A 24,781-nucleotide genomic window follows, 5' to 3' on the forward strand; every position below is an offset into this window, starting at 1 on the left:
AGACCCTTTGAACGCGTTTATTTTTTTTATCTTCTTCCTCCAGAAAATGACTGACCTCAGTTTAGTCTTTCTGTTTCCCTGCTGACTTGATTCACTCTGACAGCACACACACACACACTCACTCACACACACACACACACACACACACACACTCACTCACTCACACACACACACACACACACACACACACACACACACACTCACACTCACACTCACTCACTCACACTGACTGCAGTTGTAGTTCAATTTCACATTTCTTAAATATGTCAGATCACAACACAAACACATATTCATGAATGAGGCATATCACATTTCATTTATGTATGAGTGGCAAATATGCATCACATTAAGTTAATTAGTTTGTTTATGGTAAAACTGTATAATCCAAATGGATAGACATTTGATACGCAAGTTTCTAAATGCAAAGTTATGAACAAACATTCCAGTAACGTTGATAGAACGTTTATTTGGTATTTACGGTAATATTGTTCTCACAATGTTTTATACATCAATTATGAAACGTTTTTCTGAAACATTTTAGCTGGATGTCCTTCTAAGATTGTTCAGAGAACATTCAAAGTTAAAGTTTCCATAATTCTTTTTTTTAAATCCGATAATATTCAGAAATACCGTTTTTAATTACTTAATGGGATCGTTCGTAAAGCGGTCTTACACAATGTTGTAAAACACGGAGCTCAAGTTCAAAGTAAAAAATATATATATAAATACGCATCTCTAGACTGGATTTCCCATTGATGAACGCAAAAGGTGTGCTGTGTGAACGGCTGTAGGCGGTATTTATCGAAGCAGCTCTCAGGGTTTGGAAGAGAGCCTGCGTTTACTAAACAGTGATTCCTTTATAATGTTTTTCCACACATAAAGAGTGAAACGCAGTGGAACGTTCCGCGGAGAAGCACGCACGCGTTGTATAGTGTATCTCAACGAGAAGCTCCAGTCCAAAGAAAGCAGACTCTCCGGTGAAACGGCTGCAGGGCGATGCAAGAGGCATGAGCCAAATATTTCTTTTAATTTAGCACTGACCACAATCAGAACATTTTTTGACATCACATGTAACTTTCATTACTAATAAGATGAAAATAGAAAAAAAACAAACAAACATGATAATATACCAAAAATATGAAAACAAAAAAATACAAAAACAAACAAACAAACAACAACAAAAACAATAGAAAATAAAGCATACGATGAACAAAAATCCAATAGGAATATACAACAGAAAATACAAATATGCTGAAAAGACAATAAAAATATAAAATACACAATAAAGAACACAAAATAGGATGAAAATAAAAATTGAATAAAAATAGAAAATAAAAAATAAGATGAAAATAAAACCAAACCATAAAATATACAATAAAATAAAAATACAACAAAAATAAAATAAAAATATACAATAGAAAATAAAAAATATGATGCAAATAAATTAAAAATACAATAGGAATATACAATAGAAAATATGCTGACAGTACAATAAAAAAAATACAATACACAGTAAAGTACAACATTTTTTTATATATTTGTGTGTATATATATATATGTTATATATATATGTACTGCATTTCACATGATTTCACAAAATGATTTTTCATGCATTTTGTGATTTTCCATTCATCCAATTAGATGCACATCCATTTTATTCTTCAGACACAAAAAGTCTCGTGCATCCTCATTAAATATTTTGTTTATCTTAGAAATATGTCACATTAGTAAAGTAACATGAGTTCTGAATGCTGTGTGCTTTTGACTGAAGTTCATGTTGGTTCTTTTGTCATTCAGATGCCAGATTTCAGATCAGAAAAGCTGAAATGTAAGACCCACCTCAGCGTCTGATAAAGCCGGATCCTGACACAGAGACCGAGATTAAGTTTTCTTCATGAAAAGGCCCGTGTGAGCGAGAGAGATGCAGACAGGGCAGGAGAGAGAGTGACTTTTATTAGGATACTGTCATGTGAATCTCTGTAAAGCTGGCCGCATGAGCCGTGGAGTTCACTGAGTGTTTCCAGCTGCTGTTTCTCAGGTTGGGCTCCAGAACTGTGATGAAGGCTTTGGACCGCAGTGTGTGGCCTCAAACAAAAGCAGCCGAACCCAGAGAGAAGAACCGCTCAAATACCCCCAATATTAAACGCCCAGTGTTTTTCTGTCTTTATCCGCTGACCTCCTGAAATACAGGAAATCTCATGAAGAATGAGATACTGAATATGACAGCAGCTCAGAACCGCGCGGTTCATCCGTCGGCCAGTCAGAGTGAAAAATGGAGCGCTTCAAATAACAATCTTCCATAATATAATGGCATTATTGTGCATTATTTAAACCAGGAACGTGTTTTAAAGTGAACACTACAAATGCAAAAAAACATTTTCTGATGTAATATTGTTGCCGTTTTCCAGTAAAAATATCTAACCATTCTTAAATCAAGACAGATTTAGCCTACTTGAGAAACAAAATGACAATATATTAACTCCTGTTTTGTGTGTGTGTGTGTGGGGGGTCAAGACTATGTGCGTATGTGTGTATAGATATATATATATATATACACACATAAGAGACTATAATAAAAATTATAAATATACATTTAAATTACAATAATTAATTACAAAATCTTCATACATAAATGATGTTAATGCTTAATATATATATTTTTTTTTTATTTATTTTTTTTTAATTTTTTTTATGCAACAATAAAAATATTAGCTGGCATCTTCAGTCCTCTGAATTTTTGAATCTTTCATATTGGTGCAATTAATGCATCAAATCAATACCTTATAGATTAAACGTCATACATACACAGTTGACACACACACACACACACACACACACACATTCTCACCAACAAACACATCCAAAGAAAGAAAACAATAGAGTTTATAATTACAAAATCCTCATACACAAATGACTTTAATGCTTAATATTTTTATTTTCATTGTTAAGATTAAAATTGTTGGTGTCATTTTATTTTGATGGTCCCTTAAACACATTCTATTGACTATAAGTAATGTTACACCTACATTTCTCCTGACTCTCATTAGAGTGTTAGTAGTGTATTAGTTGACTGGTAGGGTTAGATTAAGTTGACATGTTCTTGCAAAGTTACTTATAGTCAGTAGAATATCTGTTGGGAGACCAAAACAATAAGGAGTTAGACAGTCTACTAATACTCTTATGAGAGTTTGTTGACATGTAGTTGCAACATTACTTAGTGTCAACAGAATGTTCGAAAGGGACCATCAAAATAAAGTGTTACCAAATTTTTTAACGCTGAATTTTTTTTTTTTTTGCAACTATAAAGGTAGCTGGCAGCTTCAGTCCTATGAATTTTCATCTATCTTTCATATTGATGCAATTGATGCATCAAATCAATACCTCATAGATTAAAATATTCTTGTTAATGTTTTTTCTTGTTTTAGCCATAATTTTTGATACATTTTGCATTGCATTGCATTCCACAGAAACACTTTTTGCAGTGTAAAGACAACCGCAGCAGATTTGACACATATACTGCAGTAGAAAAGTCTTGTTTGTTGAGGGAAACGGTCATTTGTGTGTTCCTGAAACCAAATTTAGCCGTTCTGAGAGTGTTTGTGTGAAAGGAAGAGCGTCCTTGGGTCAGACGCTGCCAGCCGAGTGCTTCCCTGCTCGCTCTGGATGGAAATTACTATTAAGTCATATTTGGCATTTTAATGGCTGTGTGACATCAACAGTGACCAAAGAAAACACTCGAAGTTGAGAAAAGAATTACAGCATATTATTATAACCTTCATTTCTGGAACTGCTGATTATAAATTGGACTTACATGAATTAAGGCATGTAATGACAACAAAGCTGAACCCACAAGACAGAACAAAGCAGGCGGCCTGTTTTTCTTTGCCTTTTTTATCGGGGCTGAAATGTGAGTTTTGTTTTTAAAGTGTGTGGGAGAAGAGATCTCTGAAGGACGGGGTTGAACTAAAGGCGTAAAAGGTGACGAGGAGGGTGAAACGTCAGGGAGAGTGTTGAATTCTGGGACAGGTTGAGCAACATCTGACCACAGTTTTTACATACACTCTTAAAAGTACATCCCTGTACACAAAGGGTTCTTTATAGTGGAAAAATGTTCCTTAGATTATTAAAATGTTCTTCACACTGAGAAAAATGGTTCTTTTAAAGAAATAGTTGACCTAAAAATGAAAATGTGTTCACCCTCTCAGGATCAGGATGAGTGTGTTTCTTCCTCAGGTTTGTAGAAATGTGTCTCTGCATCAGTGTCTCAGCAATGGATGCTCTGCAGTGAATGGGTGCCGTCAGAATGAGAGTCCAAAGTTTTAGTTAAAAACGTCTTAATGCTGGATTTGTTTCAGCTTTTGTCTTCTCCAGATGTTAACTGATGGACTGGAGTGCTGTGGATTATTGTGATGTTTTTATCAAACTCTCATTCTGACGGCACCCATTCACTGCAGAGCATCCATTGCTGAGACACTGATGCAGAGACACATTTCTACAAACCTGATGAAGAGAAAGGTTCTTTGAGGAATCCAAAATTTGTGAATATCCCCTTTTGGACCCTTTATTTTTAAGAGTGTATTCTGGCTTTTGCATGATTGCAGGGTGTTTGATTGCCTGGGCATTGCTAAGCGGTTTTTAAGGTGGCTGTTTTGTGTGTAAACCATCACAGAAATCAGGATTTGTGTCAGGATGGATGAAGAATCAAAAGAGAGAGAGATCACAGAGCATGAACCACATCTCAGATGTGTTTCTGTTAAGAAAACATGCTGCAAAAGACAAACACATGAAGTGGTTTCCAAAGTGTAGAATTATTTGGGTCCATTTTCTCTCCATCATCTGTCCACAAAGAACAAGGCATCAGTGGCATGTGCTTGGAAAACCTCAATGAGAAACATCTGAGCACTGTAGCTTTAAATGCATGGAGGCTGATATAAACCCGTCTGTATGTTTGAGTGACGTCAGAATCTCACAGAAATACAGCTCAAACTCACACACGCTTCCTCAAAAAAACAACAGCAGATGTGGACGTGGAAACAAGAAAGAAAATATTTATCCCCGTTTTAATTAAACTGCAATTTCACTATAAAATGAAGCATTTCAATCATAATTTAAACAAACATGAAGCTAATGTTCTGATCCTTGAACGCCGGCGTTTCTAAAAACGAAAACGACACAGAAATAGCAACAATATGGAAGCAATTGATGCTAATTAAACTTTTTATTTATGCCTCAATAATTGGGTGCATTTGAGTTGTGGATGTGTTTTTTTTTCTGCTGGAGTCTGTGATCAAAAGCGCTCTGTGTGTCTCTCTCTAGAGTCTGATTTCTGGGGCCCGCGGAGGCCCCGCAGCTGCCCGGGGTCTATACGAACACAATTAACAGAGTTTACAAGAGTCTATGAGTGTTCTTCACCCGTTTAACCCATTAAAGTGAAGATTCTCTCACTTCTGAAGGGCTTTTATTACCCAAACTGCCACGGTTTGTTAGAGACGCTGTTAACTTCACACAGCTGTCAAGAGGGACCGAACGAGACGTGTTTTACAGGCTGTTTCCCGAATGACACACTATCATACACATGTACTGTATATATACACAGTAAAGCTGTCACACCCAGAACATGTCTTCTTAAGGTTTTACATTTTTAACACTGTATATATAAATGAAAATGTGTGGGATTTCCTTGATTTACATTATTTTAAGTAACATATGGCAGTTTTTTTCCACCATGGGATTAAAAAAGAGGGGGGGGGGGGGTGCAACTACAAATTTACATCTCACAATTCTGACTTTTTTCTCAGAATTCTAGATTTCACAATTTTTGTGAAAATTAAATTAAAATTGTGAAATTACATTTTTGCCATGAAATAAAAAAAAAGTAAATGCATCTTTTATTTTATCTCACATGTTAAAAATCGTGAGAAAAAAGTTCAGAATTGTCAGATGGAGAAAACAAGTTTCCATGACCTTTATTGAGCCATAGCAAAGAGAAACCCATTTTGTAAGAAAATTAAATCATTTGTGTGCATCCAAGCATAGGTGAGTAGCTCACAATTTATTTCATTGAAAAGAATATGCTTTAATATTAATTTTAAACTAATACAATTCCTAGCTTGTTTCTGTCTAATAGAATGCATTAGTTATTATGTGCCACATAAAGTAACTCTGAATTTCTAATATGTGTGGGATTTTTCTGATTGTTTGTGTGCAAACATTTTTTAATGCCGTTCTCATTTTTCTCAAAGATCTCTCTTCGTGTTTGCTGCGGTTCGACTCCAGAACCGAGCGCGAGGACCGAACCGACTCCGAGCTCGACTGCAGTGTGTGTCTGTGTGTGAGGCTGTGAGCTGCTTTATGGCAGTGGGAGGAGACGATCCTATTGAGGGACAATTAGCATGAAGAGCAAAGCTTTGAGTCCGGCCGTCCGGCGGGGACCGTCGCTGACAGATGAATGCACGAGAGGAGGAGAAAAGAGACGAGAGCATGGGAAAAAGCCCGCGGCTAAACACGCCACTCACCGGCACAGACGCACAATTAGCCAATGAATGTTATTGTGGAAATTAATGTCGTCTAAAGCCGCTGCCAAGAGCCCAGTATTCTCCGCATTCTCCCGTTTCACAGGCTGGAATGTCGACCGTGCAGGATTTTTTGTCTTTGCTTAAATACGCACGAAATGTGTCAAAGACTCGAGAGAGAGCGAGATTGTCGGAGCTCAAGGATTCTTCTGCTTGTTTTAGCGGCATGAGCTCATGAAGGCCCGTATTGATGCTCGACTGTTTGGAGACCCTGTTCTCAGAGCATTATCATTAGCACAAGAAGTTTAGCTGAAACGTTTTCTTTTATCACCACAACTTTCATTTGTCAAAAATATATATAAATATATATATATATATATATATAAAAAAAAAATTGGAGTTAGGCATACACAAACACTTGCATCATTTCGAGCTGCAGCTTGTCATTTTAATGGAGTATTTTTAATAGGAAGCTCACCTGAATATGTTCGCAGATTTGTATTGGATGTTAACTTTGGAATGGAAAAAGTGATATTTTATTTTTAAACATCATACTTTTTTCATTTATTTCAGTTAAACTAGTGAGCCACGTGGCTGAAGACGTGAAAAGAGGAATAGACAAACCAATTCAATGGAGTGAGTCATTTACGCTGGAACTGATCCGATTGGTCTAAACTTGTGACTTTGATCATTCAGTTTAAGCGATTCACTAGCAAAAACCAGATCAAAAGAGCCATTCATTTTTGACCTTCTTTTAATGATTTGTAATGAACTTGTAATTATTTTTAAAAAAGCACGCAGTGATGGGTGACATCGAGCTTTTCGAATCTCTGAATCAGTTAAACCATTGCGTCACAAAATGATTCACTGTTCAAAGCACTCCAATCAGATCGTGTGAATCATTTGATTCAGATCGAGACTTCGGTGCGGATTCATGAATCATTTGATTCAGATCGGAACTTCGGAGCGCGTATCTCTATCTAATGGGAGATAGAGAGAGTAAAGAGAGCCTGATTTTTGTTTATGTATGTGCAATTTATCTAGCAGGAAACACAAACTAAGTTATATTAATAAAACATTAAATAAACCTGACCAAAATGTCTCTGTGTAGTTCATTGACAAACACGTGAATGAATCTTCCTCAGAAGAGACAAACACATCAACTCACTTCAGTGTCTGACTTATATTATAATCAAGTCCATAAGCTTTTTTTCCTCTTCATATTTATGGAGATAACTATTTTCCAGTCAGTATTAGCCCCGCCCCTCCCTCGCTGTGCTCCAATCAGCTGTTGTTGAGTATAAAGCTCAGTGTTCTGTGAGGAGTGTTGAAGGAATATCTTGCACACTGGTTTCTCTCATAAATCTGCTGTTATTTACTCTCTTTTCCTTTCTGCATTAATATAATTTCACCACGTTTGTCTATTTTGTTTGGGTCTAATTTGACTCTTCAGAAGTTATTTTTGAGTTCATGTTTAGCTTTTTGGTTTCCCTTATTAACTGAGGCCTGTGTGAGAGAGAATAATCAGCAGAGCAGACACGTCTTTATACAGCGCAATCTACACTGAATTCAGTGCTACATTTCATCAGTTGTCATGTTCCTGGTTGAATATGAACTATAATCAAAGACCTTTTGAAGTTATATAAGTGAGGAACAGATGGAAATCCAAGTCTTTAGTTACTGATAATTAAATTGAGTTTTTTTTTTTTTTGACACTTTTAAAAAGTAAAAATGTAATTTTGAATGAGTGACATTCAGTTGCCTTCAGAGCACTTGTACATTTTAGATTTCATGTGCCCGTATAATGTAACTATTTTATAATATGTGACCCTGGACCACAAAACCAGTCATAAGGGTCTATTTTTGAGATACTGAGATACAACTATTTGAAAATCTGGAATCTGAGGGTGCAAAAAAATCAAAATACTGAGAAAATCACCTTTAAAGTTGTCCAAATGAAATTCTTAGCAATGCATATTACTAATCAAAAATAAAGTTTTGATATATTTACAGTAGGAAATTTACAAAATATCTTCATGGAACATGATATTTACCGAATACCTTAATGGTTTTTGGTATAAAAGAAAAAATGGATAATTTTGACCCATACAATGTATTGTTGGCTATTGCTACAAATATAGCTGTGCTGCTTATGACTGGGATTGTGCTCCAGGGTCACATTTAAAGAAAACAACATACTTCTGATCATGTCCTTCAAGGACAAAATCAGCTGATGAGAGGGATGCTTCAGTGGTCAAAGTTTATGACTTTGCGCCGGTCGATTCGTGCTTTGGTGGAGCGTCAGTGTTCATTATTTCAGTGTCTCTAATGGAGTTTAAACTGATGTAAATGCTGGAGAACAGCCTGAATCAACACCAAAATCACGCACATGATCTCATTACATGTCTGGACAATATTTAGTCTGTGCTGGTTAATAAACTACAGATTCACCTTCACTGATGAACTCGAAAGACGTTTAGAAAATAAACCAGAGTAAAACTTCATATGTGTGATCAAACTCTGTAATGATAGTCTTTGGTAAATAATGGCAGGACACCAATGTGGTCTGATAAAGTTTTTAAAGACTCAACTTCGTGTCAGTCTCTTTGGCCAGTGGAGATTCAAACCAGCCTAGGATCGCTCTGATTACATGCCAAATGCCTGACAGATGGCACTCGAAAGTCCTCAGAAGTGTCCTCTCACATATGGACAGGAGCTGGACGCGATTGTCGAGGAGATTGTGGGAATCAGATGGATACAGACTTCACAACGTTCCACAGAGAATCGAGGGTGTGTACAAACAGTGTCAGATAACTTTCTGAAACTGTCCTGAAAGACGTTCTCTTATAAAAACATCAACTGAATTTACCTTTTGGCATATTAAACTTCATCTGTCTGCTTCTGACGGGGAGTTTTGACAGTGTTCTCACAGTTAATGAGCAAAACGCTTTCATGACACTTCTTGTTACAGAAAAGGGATTTTATGAAATTGTCTGATATCCGGTTTGATTGATTCATTAAGTGGCTTTAAATGATGCATTCCTCAGTTTATTGTGTTCCAGAAACTTTAAAAAATGCAGTTTTTTTAAACTTTTGCAACTTTTCAAAAAGTTCAGACATCGATGTTATTTCAATTCGACATCAGTTTGATAGAATAGAAACTGATTTATATAATCATTACATTTGCATGAATATAAATGTAATAAAATTTGTGTCACTGTTAACTTCAAAACCACAGGAAAAAACCCAGTCGCAGCAACAGTTTTAAAGTAGCCCAAAACCGCCTCCGCAGCATCAGTGACACGCTGGTTTATGGAATGTGTGATTGTTTATTCACAGTCGTTTCCTGTAAGTTTGTGCAAAATCAGCTGTGTGTTGCTTTTGTAAACAACAGCAGAGAGCAAAATCCCTCAGGAGCTCCGCCGCTCATGGAGCTTTCAGTAACGCAGAACTTTTCCTCATTCTGGCTGATTCTTCAATTCTAGTTTTAAATCACTATAATTAGCTTTAAATGTGTCTCTTTTCATTACACACATCCTAACTTAAGAGAGAGTTTAAGCTACATTTGCCTAGATTCATAAAACAGTTTTACATGTGCCTAAACCTTTTAATTAAATATTATTACTACAGCAATTATTTTTAAAGTCACACTGCATTTTTATATCCTGCATCAGGGCTTGTTTTCAGCCTCAGAACTATTAAATGCTTCATTCAATTCATATTGATTACTTTCTGTCCACAAAAAGTCATTTATGGTTAAATGCACTGAAACTTAAAAAAAAAAAAAATTCCTTTTGATATCCAACTTTCAGTCAGTTTAGTCTCATCACATCGAAACTGAAATGAATTTTTAAATAAATATTTTTTTTTTTATTCTGTTATTGGCTTTTACACGTATAAATCAGACATTATGTTATAGTTTTATCAAAATAGTGGAAAATACTGATGTTACATAAGTAACAAATGTAAAAAATAAGAAGTTCAATCTTACTTCCGCTGAAAGTAAGAACCTCATTTCCAGCATATGAAAAATATCCATAAAAACGCTGATGAACCTTTAAGTTAATAAACAGTAAAAAAGTAGAAACAGTTCATTTTAAAAACATTGAACAAAACAAAACAACAACAACAAAGAACATGTAACAACAGAGAACATTGACTTCCAAGAGCTTCCACATTAATACAAAATGTACACAAGTTCATAGTCTCATAGCAGGTGGGCATTGCGTTAGACGGGTCAAGCGTGTTTGTACGAAACCTGCAATACACCGATACAAACCACCGTTCAAAGTCATAGTGTCCGTGCTCCTAAATGTAAATCCTCAAATATCCAGAAGGCAGAGGCATGATTAATCTCATATCTGGAGGTTTTGTTGTTTTAGACGGCAGCCAGTTATTCAGGATGAGAAACACCCGTTCTTGGCGGACGGTTTCAGAGCTTTTCTTTCTATTTTGGCTGGAGCATGCAGATCCGGGGCCAAATACAGCCCTGCTCTTCACACCGAGCTCATGGATGTGCTTCCTAGAGGTCGAGGCACCATCACACAGGAAAATCAGCCAAATGGACGGAGCCCAGACTCCAGGGCTGCAGCGCCGGAGGGTCAACACGACCCTTCATTATGACCAACTTTATTTTACCACTCTGATCTCAGTCAGAACAGACAGATGGACCAGAACTGATTCACTTCATATGTGTGCCGCACCTCTCCCAGCTTCCTCTTCCAGATATTGTGTGGTTGGTGTGTTTGTAGGAAGGGGCTGCACGACTATTCGTTTACTAGTCAGTGGATCGCTGTTTATCTTAACATAAGTGACTCATAAAGCGGCATCCGGCATCAGCAGTCTTTGCTGCTTATGTTCAATGCAACACTTGAATAAAATCGGTCTTTACACAGCACCCGTGGTGTTCACTTACAATGTGCTCTGGGTTTACTAAATTACAAATACAATTGGCCAATACTGTGTGAAGATAATGTTATGCATATACACAGGGATGCACCTTTGCATAATCCACGACTAGTCAACTCAACACATCAACTAATGGCAAAATCAAACAACTAGTCTGTGCAACCCCTAGTGTGCACTCTGTGAAGGGTGTTTGGTGCTCGTCTTTTGAATCAGTGCTCTGCCTTGCTGCATTTAAGTTCGTCTTAATTGATCAGTATTTCATGTGTTTCGCCACGGCTCCTGACTCAAGTCCCAGAAGGCGAAGAAATGAGGACTCAGTGCTTCTCATACGTACTGCTCGGCTTCGCCCTCATTCAGAATTGTGATGGAGCCGTCGCCACTCTTCATTTCGATGTCTTTAGCAGCAGAGTTCTCGGGCAGCAGTGCTAAGTCTTTAAAAACATCCACGTAGTGGGTGAACCCCGGACCCCAGTTCAGTAGGTTGTCCCAGTTGAAATTATTGGACCCTTGGCCCAGTTTATGGGGTAAAGTGTGGTGCTGATACTCCGATAGCGTGTTGTGGCCGCTGGCTGGCCCACCCTCCGCACGTCGGCTGGAGTATCGCCTTTGTCGCATCCTCCCTCCGTGATCCTCATCATCGGCGTCCGATTCGTTGACCTGCGAGAGCTTGGGCATGCGAGAACTGTAAGAAACTGGTTTCTCACGGTCGTACTCCATCTCCGAGCAGGTGAAGGAGTCATGGGAGTCGCTCTCGGAGGAGGATTCTGGAGCCGGGATGCCATCAGCAGGGTTCCGGACACGCGAGAGCGGTCGACGGCAGTCTTCCTCAGACGATGAGCGGCCGTGATCGGCGCTGCAGATGCTGGGGTTCCTGGGTCGAGGTGTGTTGAGGCGCTCCACCTCCTCTATGGACAACCCCACAGGTGGGCCGCTCTCTAACGGAATCTGCTCGATTGGTTGTTTGAGACGACTCCCGGGCCGAGAGCCATGTCCCGCCATGGTTTGAGGGCTCTTGCTGCGCCTACCCAACCGGGTGGCATAGTTAAACATACCAGGCTGGCACACTTCGCCGTGGAGATCGAGAGGGCTGCCCTCCCGCCGTGCCAAGTTGAGTTCACGGGTGGGAGTGTTGCGGTAGAAGGAGGACGGCTTGGTGAAGGGTGCCGGGCTGTGGCGTGACAAGGGATTGGGAGTAGGGCAAGCCGAATGGCTGAGAGGGGTGGAGCGGAGACCCTGGGTGTAGGCTGGCTGGTAGGTGTAGCTTGTGGCACCTAGAGGAAGAGGGGACTGGCGGGCAAATCCCAGTGGACTGTGGCGCTGAATGGAAAACTTGGGAGTGTGGCTACGAAAGTGTTTGTAGTGCTGGATGATATCGGCATCTGACGGAGCAATGCTGCTGGCGTTATCGATGTCGTAGTGTTCCATATCAGCCTCTGGTCCTGCACACGGAGCACAGGGGGCGCTGGGAATGGTTTCGTTGTTGTGCGGAATGTCGGTTTCATCGTAGATCAGGTAAGGGTTCTCTCGCTCTATGATGTCAGGTTTGGGGTTTCCTTCTGGCTGCTTCCGGACCGTCATGTCGTCTCCGTAAGGCGGAATGTTGTCCGGATCATCGAATGCCACATTCTCGCTGCCTTTCTTTTTCTTTTTCTTCTTTTTCTCCTTTGTTTTCTTCTCATCCTTTGGCACTTTGGTTTTCTTGCGGCCCTTGCAGTGGTTGCACAGGATGAGACTCAAAACCACCAACGCCAAGACAGTCGCACAGCTGCCCACGATTGCAGGAACCGCCCAGATGGGCAGAACCATCTCCTCGGTGGTGGCGCTCGGACTACAGGTGAACCCTCCATTGGCTCCCAGCTTGCACTCTGTTCCCTGTGGACACCGGACTCCCAGACAAGCCACCAGGCTCTCGCAGACTCTGCCCGTGTAGAATTCTTCGCAAGCGCAGGTGAAGCCTCCACGAGCGCCGGGCACACAGCTGCCGCTGTGCTGGCAGGGGTTCGAGGCGCAGTCGCCCGGTGGGACACATTGGTAGGTGTACCACTGGTTTACGCACATCAGCCCGTCCCAGCATGGGCTACTCTCACATAGATTAGGGCCACGACAGCCAATCTTCACAGAGGGATCAGTCTTGGAGATGGAGACGGTCTTGTGTTCACCGCTGAAAGGGAGCATCTCTCCGTTATATTTCACATAGGCATAACACCCATCAAAACCTAGAAGCACAGAGAAAGGATAATTAACTCAAATCATCTCAGAAATGGGTTGAGTACTGTTTTAAATGCACACACTCCTAAACAGCAGATAAAAAGTGGTCAGTAACACTATGTCCTAACTACATGCGATGTGATGCCGCGACATGCAATAAAAGGTTTCAGTAAATCTTTTCCATGTTAATCAGAGGTTTTGTCCTAACTAGAACCTAGGCTGTGTCCTAGGCTGGAATAACAACATACAAAGTATGAGACATTGATAATCTCAGGTACTGATTATGTGCTTTATTCAAAGTTAAACGTGTCTAATATGAGTTTAAATGTCATATTGAGTGGCATTTATAGCCATACTGAAAGCAACAACAGATAGTTTACCTCAGATCTTGAAAATAAATAAAAGCAAAGATGTACATTAAAACTGTGAACTCACTGCGAACCAACAAGTGTATTCCATAACAAAGTATCAGTCACTCAGTATGTACATTTAATAATGTTAAAAAGGTTTAATATTTATGAATTATATTATAAACTTATCCATTTCATTGTGAGTGCAGAGCGCTTTCAGAGAGAGCCCGCCCACACATGCTTCTGATTGGCTGTGATATTTGATTGATTCTGTCACGTCGTGTCTAGTGTGGACACCCAAATTGTCGCTGGAATCTTGTTGCGTTGCTTATAGTTAGGACACGGTGTTACGGTTTGTTTTTACGCCAATCAAACAGACCTGAGTGGACAGATTTTTTGGACAAAAGCTGCAAACTGCAACAAAATGTACGTTGCAAGTCAATCGTTAGGCTATGTGAGATACAAGAGCTTCCCCAACATGACAAAGAAATGAGACTGACTTGAAGAAATGGACATTGCTTAGTTTAACGCTACACAGGGAGACATTTTGTTTGGGTTTCTGATTGCTGTAGCATCAGCCAATGTAGAACAAAATTCTCCCCCTGGGATACACATCAACAAATCGTCGCTTTTACATCAGGGGGAAGAGAAACAGACTCTTCTCTTCAACACAAGTATCTTGCAAGCCAAAAATGCAACCTTTTAAGACCACGCCATCTGGGAAAAATCTTGATGTCACTGATTCAGACCTGCACTATCATGTTGCTTAACAACGAACTGTCAACAATGTAAATCGATGTTTATTGAATTTATGCCCCATTCAAACACAGAACATTTGGTTCTGTTTATTAGAGGGAAAAAGCAGACTGGCCCAATTCAATTTCTCATCCTCTCTCTTCCAGCCCTTGAAACCATAAATGACATGACCCTATGCGCACAAAACATGTTTACCTTAAAATAGTTTGGATAATTTCATTTGATATTTAGATTTTTGCCAGTAAAGAGTGGGTTACAACCCAACAGCTCAATTTTACCATATATGAACATCAGCTGGTGATCTTTTTGTTCAGAGGTTCCTCGGTAAGGTTTCATTTAAACGTCAACTTTGTTTTATTTTTCAGGAGAAACGTCTGAGACGGACAAATGTTAGTCAATACTTGACAATAGTAATGTGGATAGCAGCTCAGATGATGCTCATACTGAGTGACTTTTGAGTCTTGGTAAGTCTGAGCACATTGGGATCTCTTCTGAAACTACAGACACAAGTGAGATTACTTGTTCATTTCTCAGGGAAAAAATCTGAGAAGGACACTTAAGAAAAACAAAAAGATTAAAAAAAACCACAAAAACATTTTTCCTTTTCCTATGGGACTTCACCGAACACATCTTGCTCAGCCTGTCTGGAGCTCTAATAAAGATTCCAGTCTTATCGCAGGCCAAACGGTGTGTCTTTTCTCTCTGTGAGTGCGCTAGTCTGAAGTGTCTACAAGTGACTGTTTTTAATGGACAATAGTTCAGCTCTGTGGATTGCTGCACTGTGTAGGTCCTGCAGAGGAAAGTTCAGACATTCTTTCCTGTTGGCAGCCCGCTGTCTAACCTAGTTAGCACACAAACACGCACACTTTCTCTGAACTTTCTCCTGTCACTTTCACTCGTAGAGGAAAAACACTCCCAAGCTTTGATTCGGACAGAAAATATGAATGAGTGTGCCAACTATGACGCATCCACTGCCTGCAAGACAGGCGTTTCTCATTACTAAAATTGTTTAGTTCATAATTAACATGCAATGTCCATGTCATTTCTGGTGATTAAAATATTTAAAGATTTTATTAAAAGCAGCTTATAGTACAAATGTAACTGGGATGTTTGCAATGTAGTCTTGCTTTATAATGATACATATAGCCATCATTATAAGAGGTTATACAGAATGTGGACTGATGGGAACTGACCTGGGCTGGTTTTCTGTTGGGTTGATCGGGCTGGGACGCCCCCGAGAGACAGCGTGTGCACATCGATCCCTCCGAAGTCCTGTGTATTGTGCAGAATGACTTTCGAGTTGGACTCGTCGATCCGCAGAATGGTGGATGATCCGTTTCTCTGAAGCAGGAGTGTGTGCCACTGACCGTCAGACAGAACAACATCTCCCACAATCCTCTCCACCTTACCAGCGACACCAGCATCAGACACGTACTGCAGCAGACCGTTCTTCAGCTGAGACAGAGAGAGAGAAGATCAATGGATGTAATTTAATAGCAGGATTTAATCTATCGTGTATCGTGTGACTATCAGCTCTGTTCCAAACCCTAGTTTAATTAGACAGAATAATATTTATTGAAATATTTTAAATGATGTATTTAGATTTTTCAGCTGGTTTGTTTTCTCCCCCAAGGGCATTCTGGGATTGCCTTCTCAGTAAAGGACACATATGCGATGCTAAGTTTTATTTGACAAAAATAAGCGACCTTAGTAAGCAGTATTGTTATTGGAAACTTAAACTACTAAAACATGTTCGGTAATTGAAATTAAATATTTGATGGAAAAATACGACTTAAATCTGAAACTAAAATTAAAAATGCTTGAAATGAAAAATTCCCTGGCATCTGACTGAGGAAGTTCTAAAATTACTAAAACTGAAAAATAAATTAAAGTTAAATAGAAAAAAAAAAAAAAAAAAAGTCAAATTACAAAAGCACAAACAAAATTTTTTAGCACCTAAACTAAACTTAACTGAAATGACTATGTTGAAGTGCTAAAATTTGTAAATGGAAAAATAAAGTTATAGGAATTGAACAAAAATGACAAAACAATTATTAACACTTAAATTAAATTTATTATAAATGAATAAAATGAAATAAAAACTGAAATATATAAGCTAATGAAAAACACAATATAATAATAATAGAGCATCTGAAGTGCAGTTATGATACCTTTAACATTTCAATTCAATTCAAATGGCTAAGTTTGTAAGATAAAGTTCTAAAATTAGTAAAACGGAAAAATAAAGTTATAGGAATAGAACAAAAAAACAAATGTCAAAACAAAATTATTAATACTAATAAAAATAAATAAAAATAAAAGCTAATGAAAAACAAATACTATATGTGTCCCTGGACCACAAAACCAGTCTTAAGTGTACATTTTTTGAAATTGAGATTTATACATCATCTGAAAGCTGAATAAATAATCTTTCCATTGATGTATGGTTTGTTAGGATCGGACAATATTTGGCCGAGATACAACTATTTGAAAATCTGGAATCTGAGGGAGCAAAAAAATGTAAATATTGAGAAAATCGCCTTTAAAGTTGTCCAAATGAATTCTTAGCAGTGCATATTACTAATCAAAAACGATGTTTTGATATATTTACAGTAGTAAATTTACAAAATATCTTCATGGAATATGATTTTTGGCATAAAAGAAAAATCTATAATTTTGACCCAAAAAGTGTATTTTTGGCTATTGATACAAATATACCCCAGCGACTTAAGACTGGTTTTGTGGTCCAGGGTCACATATAATAATAGAGCATCTGAAGTGCATTTATGATTCCTTTAAAATTTCAATTAAATTCAAATGACTAAGTAATACTACATTGCCACATTTGGGACATGTCTAAGTAGGCAGCTCACTAGATTTTGTAACAGAGCTATGCAATGCATGTGTTAATCTGACTGATTCATTACCGAAATGGAAAAATAATCTTGTTTGGAAAAAGAAGGGGCAACAGAAAAGAACTGCAGTGGAGAGGGAAAATGATTTACAGACCTACAAAATCTGGAAATGGAAAATCCGTCTTGAACAAAGAACAAATCTGAGATGTGCGATACTGTGCTGTGAGATACTGTGAATGTGGTTGTGTCTTTGTGTTTGCGCGGTTTTGAGTAGTAGCTCTCTGCGGCCTCACTAGTCGTCAGCAGCTGCAGTGGACGGAGAGGCGAGGGGGAGTGAGTTCAGCCGGTTGGCCGTGAGCCCAGAGCACACTTACCCTGACGGTGGTGTAGTTGGAGCTCTCCTGTGCATGCAGCAGCGTTCCAGAGCCGCTGCGTGTGCGGAACTTCAGCTCCAGGCTGCTGTATTCCGGGACGGGTCGGCCGGGGTCCTGCAGCGCTCGTGCCAACAACACATCTCTCTTGCGAGTCTGACTCAAGCCGTAGTCCAAACGACCCGAACCGTCCAGAGATAGAGCCGTATCTGCAGTGATGTCTGAGAGAAACACACAAGGACTCTAGTTTAGACTCAATCAAGGATCTCTTTGCATATTGTGATGCGATGAAGAGAAAAGTGACAGTTCATAAGTTGCATAAAATATCTGGCGTTTAACACGATGTTATGTAGACTAGGATTCTGGACCAATGTGATTTCAGCAGCACATATAGAAACCAAACAACTGACTGGTTGATTCTCATGTCATGCCTCTTTTGTTTCTCTGCCAATTGGAAAACGTACATTATTTACATTTACATTTAAATTTTGTCATTTAGCATTTAGACTTACAAATGAGGACAATGGAAGCAATCAAAATCAACAAAAGAGCAATGATATGCAAGTGCTATAAGAAGTCTCAGTTAGCCTAACGCAGTACACGTAGCAAAGCATTATTAATTGCATATTCACACCATTTATGTTTTGGTGGAGTCATGCTTTTCAAAGTATTACTGACACTACAGGTGAATAAGGTAAAATTGTTTTCTCAGTTTATTAATCACAGCAAATCAAAACTGTTTTTATTACAAGTTTTCTGAAATGTTATATTTAAATATGCAAATGGAGGCATTGCCCAAATAAAATATGCACTCATTTGTGTACATTTCCAGACCAGAAATGTGGATTCAAAATTTGTTTGATTCTGTTGAAATATTAGAGTTAAAGCTTTTTTAACTAAAGCGGGGATTTTGGATTTCTCTTTTTATCACACCATAAATCAGAAAATACTGTCAACAGACAGAAAATACACTTTCAACGTTTTGAGAAATAAAATGTTGTATAAATCAGTTTGAATTAAATATAAACAAACCCCTCAGTAAAAACCTAAAAGAATATAGAAAGGAAAAACTATATGTCTGAACTGCAGAAGTGGAGATAAAAACTCACAGGCTTTAAAGATATAGATTTTTTACCATGCTTTCAAGGGTAAAATGTTGTATAAATCAGTGTGAATTATATATGAACAAACCCCTCAGTACAAACCTTCAGAATATAGATAGGAATAAAACTGTAAAATTTGGTGTATGTAAGAGTAACTGAAGCGGAGAAAAAACTCTTTAAAAATATGTCTTGTAATTGAAATTACAGATGCAAATAGATAAAGTGCAATAAAATTAACACTTAAATGTGTATTTTGTGTATTTCCTTTCCAATAGTCTGAAGACATAACCCAAAATCGCAAAATTGACCATTGCATGAATGAACAAATAATAATAAATAAAATAATTATTAAATAATATTGAATAAAACATTACATTTAATCATTCCAGATTGCAAAAACTCACATTTCTCACAGGTGGGTCCAGTGAAGCCCTCTGTACACTGGCACTGCTGCCACGACCACATGTCCAGACACGTCCCACCGTGTCTGCAGGGCTCGGCGACACACGCGCCCTCTAACCTGGGGCATCTGTGGATGAAAGAGGCACAAAAACCTTCAGCGGGGAACACATCAGCAACACAAGAGTCCATGACTCCAACATTAGCATATATGCAAAAAAGCTGCATTCATTTCAGAGCATCAGTCACCTGAAATAAAATCAACACTATTCAACCTGCTCCAGAAAATTCACACAGCCATCAAAAATGAGACTTGGACCAGCTGGAGCCAGCTTTCATTTTGCATTCACAGATGTCCAGAGAGCCGAATGAGCTGTCGTTCAGTGACACGGCTTGCGTTTTGTGTTTGTGTGTTTGGTGACAGACCTGTCCAGGATGCCGTGTGAAGCCAAAGCTTGAGACGGTTCCAGCGGACGTCCATTGACAGCAAACTCCATGATGCACCCAACAAAGTCATGTGTGGCCACCTGACCTCGACGATGCAGGAGGGCTTCGATCGAACGAACACCTCCAACAGACAAACGGTTCGGCTGGACATCCAGAATCCTGAGAGATGAGACAACGCTATCAGACATAACAGCACAACACTTGGCTTCCAGAATTTAATATTTTTAACATATTACCACATATCAATGAAGAATTATATACATATTTTATAATATTTTATTTTAAGCTTTTAATTTTTTTTTTTAAATTTACAATATTTTAACTTTTTAATATCTTTTTTAAAGCAAAGATTGTAATATTGTGAATAATATTAGACCCACAATTTTGAAGCGAGATTTACCAATAATCTACCTAATCTAATAATAGATTATTAATAAAAACTTATTTAAAATATTTTGACTTCATATAGTCAAAGTTTGCAATATTGTGATTCATCTCATACTCTGTGGTGAGAATGAATGGTGAAAATACCTTCAAAACCCATGCCACTTGGCATGTGGTCACTGTTGCGCTCTATATTGGGACATACAGTAATAAAGAGATGCTATAATGAGTGTAAATGTGTGTTTCTCACCAGTCAGTATGAACAGCCACATTGCTGACGGCACAGTATCCCGGTTCCTGTTCCTCCCCACACAGGTCAACCGTCAGAGACGCCGCCTTTAACACAACAGACAGACAATCAGGTCAGCACGATGTTTGTGTGCAACCGGTTGAGACTGACAGTCTCGAAATCAAACTCGGTCTTTATTTTACTGCGTTCTACTCTTGCATCTTGAAATAACAATCACAGAAGTCCATATGCATTTTTAAAGCAAAATGAAAACATCTTGGAATGTATTTGTGCTTTAAATTATATAAATAAAATAACCTGTACGTATTTGTCAAGTTTGAGTATTTTGTTGAGCCTGCAGAATACTACATGGAAAAAAACGACACCCAGATGCTGGTGAATAAATTACCGCAAGACATTCTACAGTGATCTGTCCTGTCCTCTCGGTACTTTATGAGTCCCGTGCAGACATTTGGGAGAAAAACATCTCAGAGGAGGAGGTGCAAAGAGTACAGAGGCACTGAGAAGCAGGACTGACATCAGACAACAGCACGACCTCAACGTTCAGATAATACAGACACTTCACTTCCGTAATAGAGGAATTTCAGCCTATAAAAAGAAAATCCTACACTAACAATGGAAACAAGACGTGTTTGTCTGCTGGAGCTGTGCTAAGTTCTGATACAGACGACTTCCTGCGCGGCTCGAGCGTCTGGCCATCGCATTAATGCCTCCCTGCACTTCAAAAAGACTAAACCAGACCACAGCGCACTCCCTTTTCCAGGAGTCGCACACCGCTGCAAAGCATTTCTAGCAGAGGAAACATTTGCTTTCAGAAATGAGTCTCTAAACCAATTTCATGCAGCAGAACTTAATTAAATTTTCTTGTTAACTTTGAAAACTGAGAAGTGGACTTCTACGCAGTTAACAAATTTAGGTAAAACATTTTGGGAACATTGGTTTTAGATGTTTCTAAAATGTCGAAATGCCCAGTTTTCTTTGATTGTTTTCATGATTGTGATTAGAATGTTATGTAGAGGTTCCAACAACCTTCCCTACAACATTCTACTAACTTTATTTTCACCATAAATGTAGCATTGTTTATTAAAATGTCCAGTTTTCTTGTCGTGATTCAAATTTTTATTTAAGAGTTACAAAAATGTGTCTTAGAACTTTCATCAAGGACAAATAACATCATAGGGACATTCCAAGAATGCTGTTCTCAACGTTATGAGAATGTATATCAAATATTAATAAAGTTAATTAATAAACATTTCATAAATATTACTTTAAGAATGTTTTGTCCATTTATATAACTTTAATATATATATATATATATATAGATATATATAGATAGATATAGATATATTATTGAAAGTTAGCTGGGAAAACATGCAATTATATTAAACAACTTTACAAAAAACAACTTTTTTTTAACAACTTTTTTTTTTTTCCAGTAATCAACAAATTATGTTTATGCTACAAGTTAAGGTCCTTAGTGTAGGTTGCTGGTTGAGCATCATTTCATTTGTTATTGTTGTCATAACTCAAAAAGATTGAAGCAAACTGTTGCATGAATGTTTTAGTGTGCATCCAGTGCACGACTAGACTGCAATGGTCTGAAAATCTGAAACCGGACCCAGTTGGGTCAAAGAGCATTTTCAGAGTCTGTGTATTAAATAGATTTGGCTTTGAGCTGCTTTTTTGGACGGTGTTTGGAAACACATGCTGCATGTGGGTGTGCAAGCAGATTTCTACTTTTCTATTTATAATCCATCAACCATCTAAATTGCAACACACAACGCAGAAACAAGTGAACAGCAAAAACGTGGCCGTAGACCAGCTATCGATAAACTCCATCTCTCCTGTAAACAAAAAAACCATGAGCTCGAGACAGCGTGCCAAAATCCAACGCATCTGGCTGTGGGGTAAACTAGGACATCTTAACTAAACAAAAGTACCCTTGACTGTCAGAGTTCAACTCTCTCCACGGGGGAAAACAAGGGGCCATGTATGACTTTAACATCTGCTCAAGCTCACGTCTAGAAAGAAAAGGAAGAAAAAAGAAAACGGCCCTACAGAACCACCGAAGTGACCCACATCCGCTTCTCCAAACACACAGATCAGGTTCTCTTTATTGCACCGTAGGGGCTGGGTTCTCATGACACACGGCTCTACTCTAAGGCCTTCAGTGAGGCCCACAACAGACTTACAGCCTATTTTTCAGGGAACATTAGTCGAATCTCACAAAGCTGAGGTGTTGCAGTAATGCCGTGCTGAAGTGTTTTTACAAGCCATTTACAGAGATATTTTATGCAGCAGGTCCAGAAGAGTTAAGAGTTTAGCCTGACATCTTGGAAAAGAATGCACAAATAAAACACAACCAACAAACACTTTCATTTGAACCAAACCTGCGAGAACAGAGTAAAACATCTTCGTAACCGATCTGAAGGTTCCTTGCAGACATATTAATAGACAGATCGAAAGGACTCACCATCCCTGCCCTCCTGGCGATGACTGTATGAAACTGGCCATCTGAGACCCTGATGGTCGTCATGAGCTTGTAAGTGCCACTCCCCAAGTTAAACGAGAACCTCATTCTGCCTTCTAAGATCTCGAGGGCCAGGAACTCTGCCTTGTCGCCAGTCTGGTTGTCATGATTGTACATGAGTAGGGCGTTTTCCTTCAATGTGGCGAACTTGATGTAGATGTAGTTGTTGTTGGGGTCAAGGCTGGGGAACTCCATGTAAGAGAGCTCCTCAAATCCGTAGCTGTTCAGTTCACAGTGCTTTCCAAACACACCTGAAGAGGGAGAGTGATTTATTGTTTGTCTATGGTTTAAGAATTTCATGCAGTGAAAATGTCATGACATCCATGGCACAACACACAAAAAATGCGGTTGAACATTTACCACATTGTGTGCCAATGGACAAATTCACACTGCAGTTAATTTTCTGTAATCTACAACACATTTGTTTCTGCATTAAAGTCTCACACACAGTCCAGAATTAATAGCAGCAGTTGAAGGACCTTGAACTGGTCCCGGGGCTGAAATGATGACTTACCAAAAGGACAGTGACAGTAATAGCCTTCCACCCGGTTCTGGCAGGAACCCCCATTAAAACAGGGGTTACACTCACAGTAATTGATGATGGAGTCACAGGCTTTCCCTGAATTCATGAAACGACACCAATGAAAACAATGAGGTGAGCATGACACACGAAAATGACTGTTCTCACATGGAGCTCCCAGAATCCCCTGTGTTTTCTTTCTCTCTCACATCTCTTGTGCACTTTATCTTTCTAATACAAACAGCTCGAAGTCTTACACCTTGTAAACAGACACACATTTCTAAGAAAGAGAAGGTGAAAGTCTGTCATGAAGGTACATCAGCTGCACTGTTTCTGGGAGACCCATAAAAGAGGTGCTGATATAAAACACACACATATATGCTGAAGACTAAGACAAAAACAGAATGACTGGACATACAAATGATCAAGCATAAACTTAAGTTGAGTTCTTTCCTTTTCTGCTCCCTGTATGTAGCGCTCTAAGACAAATGGCATGAAGAACGAAAACTCCATCACCACTAGCAAAACAGGAAGTGTGGGGTTCAGCTGGAGTGCATGCACACTACTGTAAGTCAATAGGTGTAACTCTCTAGCAGCCCCATTTATCTGGGGCCTCCGATGTGAACACACTGCAGTCATTTGTTATGATCAGAATAAAAAAAGAATCGTAATGACTCAGAGCCTGAAACAAAACGTCTGTTACTGCTCCATTTTGAAAACAATGTCCAAAAGCTACAGCCAACACCTGCCCAAACAGAGCCGATTCAAGCTAAGGCTGTCACACATGCTTATTCGAAGGCAAACATTACAGACAGATCCATAATCACATACACCAACTGATTTTACAGTCACTGTGATTATGTCATCATTACAGATTTTAAAAACTCTGAAATGGCTTGAGCTAGCTAGCTTTACAAATGATCTCAGCATTTAAAAACCCTAACTCAAATGCGAATACAATTTTTTTTTACTTAAACTGTCTTAAAATGGACCCAACAAAGCCAGATGGTCCTTAAACTCAGAGACCTCTTTAGAGTATACAAGCAGTTAAACTGCACAGCACAGGTGAAATCTGAAGGTGGTTTACGGCCGTGTCCTTATTAGGGTGCAAATCTAATCATCTACTTTCATTACAGTAAACATGACAAGTTGATCTGCATCACAGCTGATACCTCCCAGTCTGTGACC

General features: G+C 38.8%; 1 protein-coding gene across 1 annotated transcript in view; it reads right to left on the reverse strand.

The window, feature by feature from the left end:
• Positions 1-9,476: 9,476 nt before the first annotated feature.
• The window catches only part of fat4 (FAT atypical cadherin 4), a 104,726-nt gene continuing 89,421 nt past the window's right edge, over positions 9,477-24,781 (reverse strand). The window contains 8 exon segments of the mRNA XM_058797786.1: positions 9,477-13,636; positions 15,928-16,189; positions 17,964-18,181; positions 19,468-19,592; positions 19,889-20,068; positions 20,544-20,629; positions 23,017-23,324; positions 23,588-23,692. Of these exon segments, the coding sequence (XP_058653769.1) occupies positions 11,745-13,636; positions 15,928-16,189; positions 17,964-18,181; positions 19,468-19,592; positions 19,889-20,068; positions 20,544-20,629; positions 23,017-23,324; positions 23,588-23,692 (3,176 nt within the window). The 3' untranslated portion in view covers positions 9,477-11,744.

Source organism: Onychostoma macrolepis, chromosome 14 (genome assembly GCF_012432095.1).
Source record: "Onychostoma macrolepis isolate SWU-2019 chromosome 14, ASM1243209v1, whole genome shotgun sequence".
Lineage (NCBI taxonomy): Eukaryota > Metazoa > Chordata > Actinopteri > Cypriniformes > Cyprinidae > Onychostoma > Onychostoma macrolepis.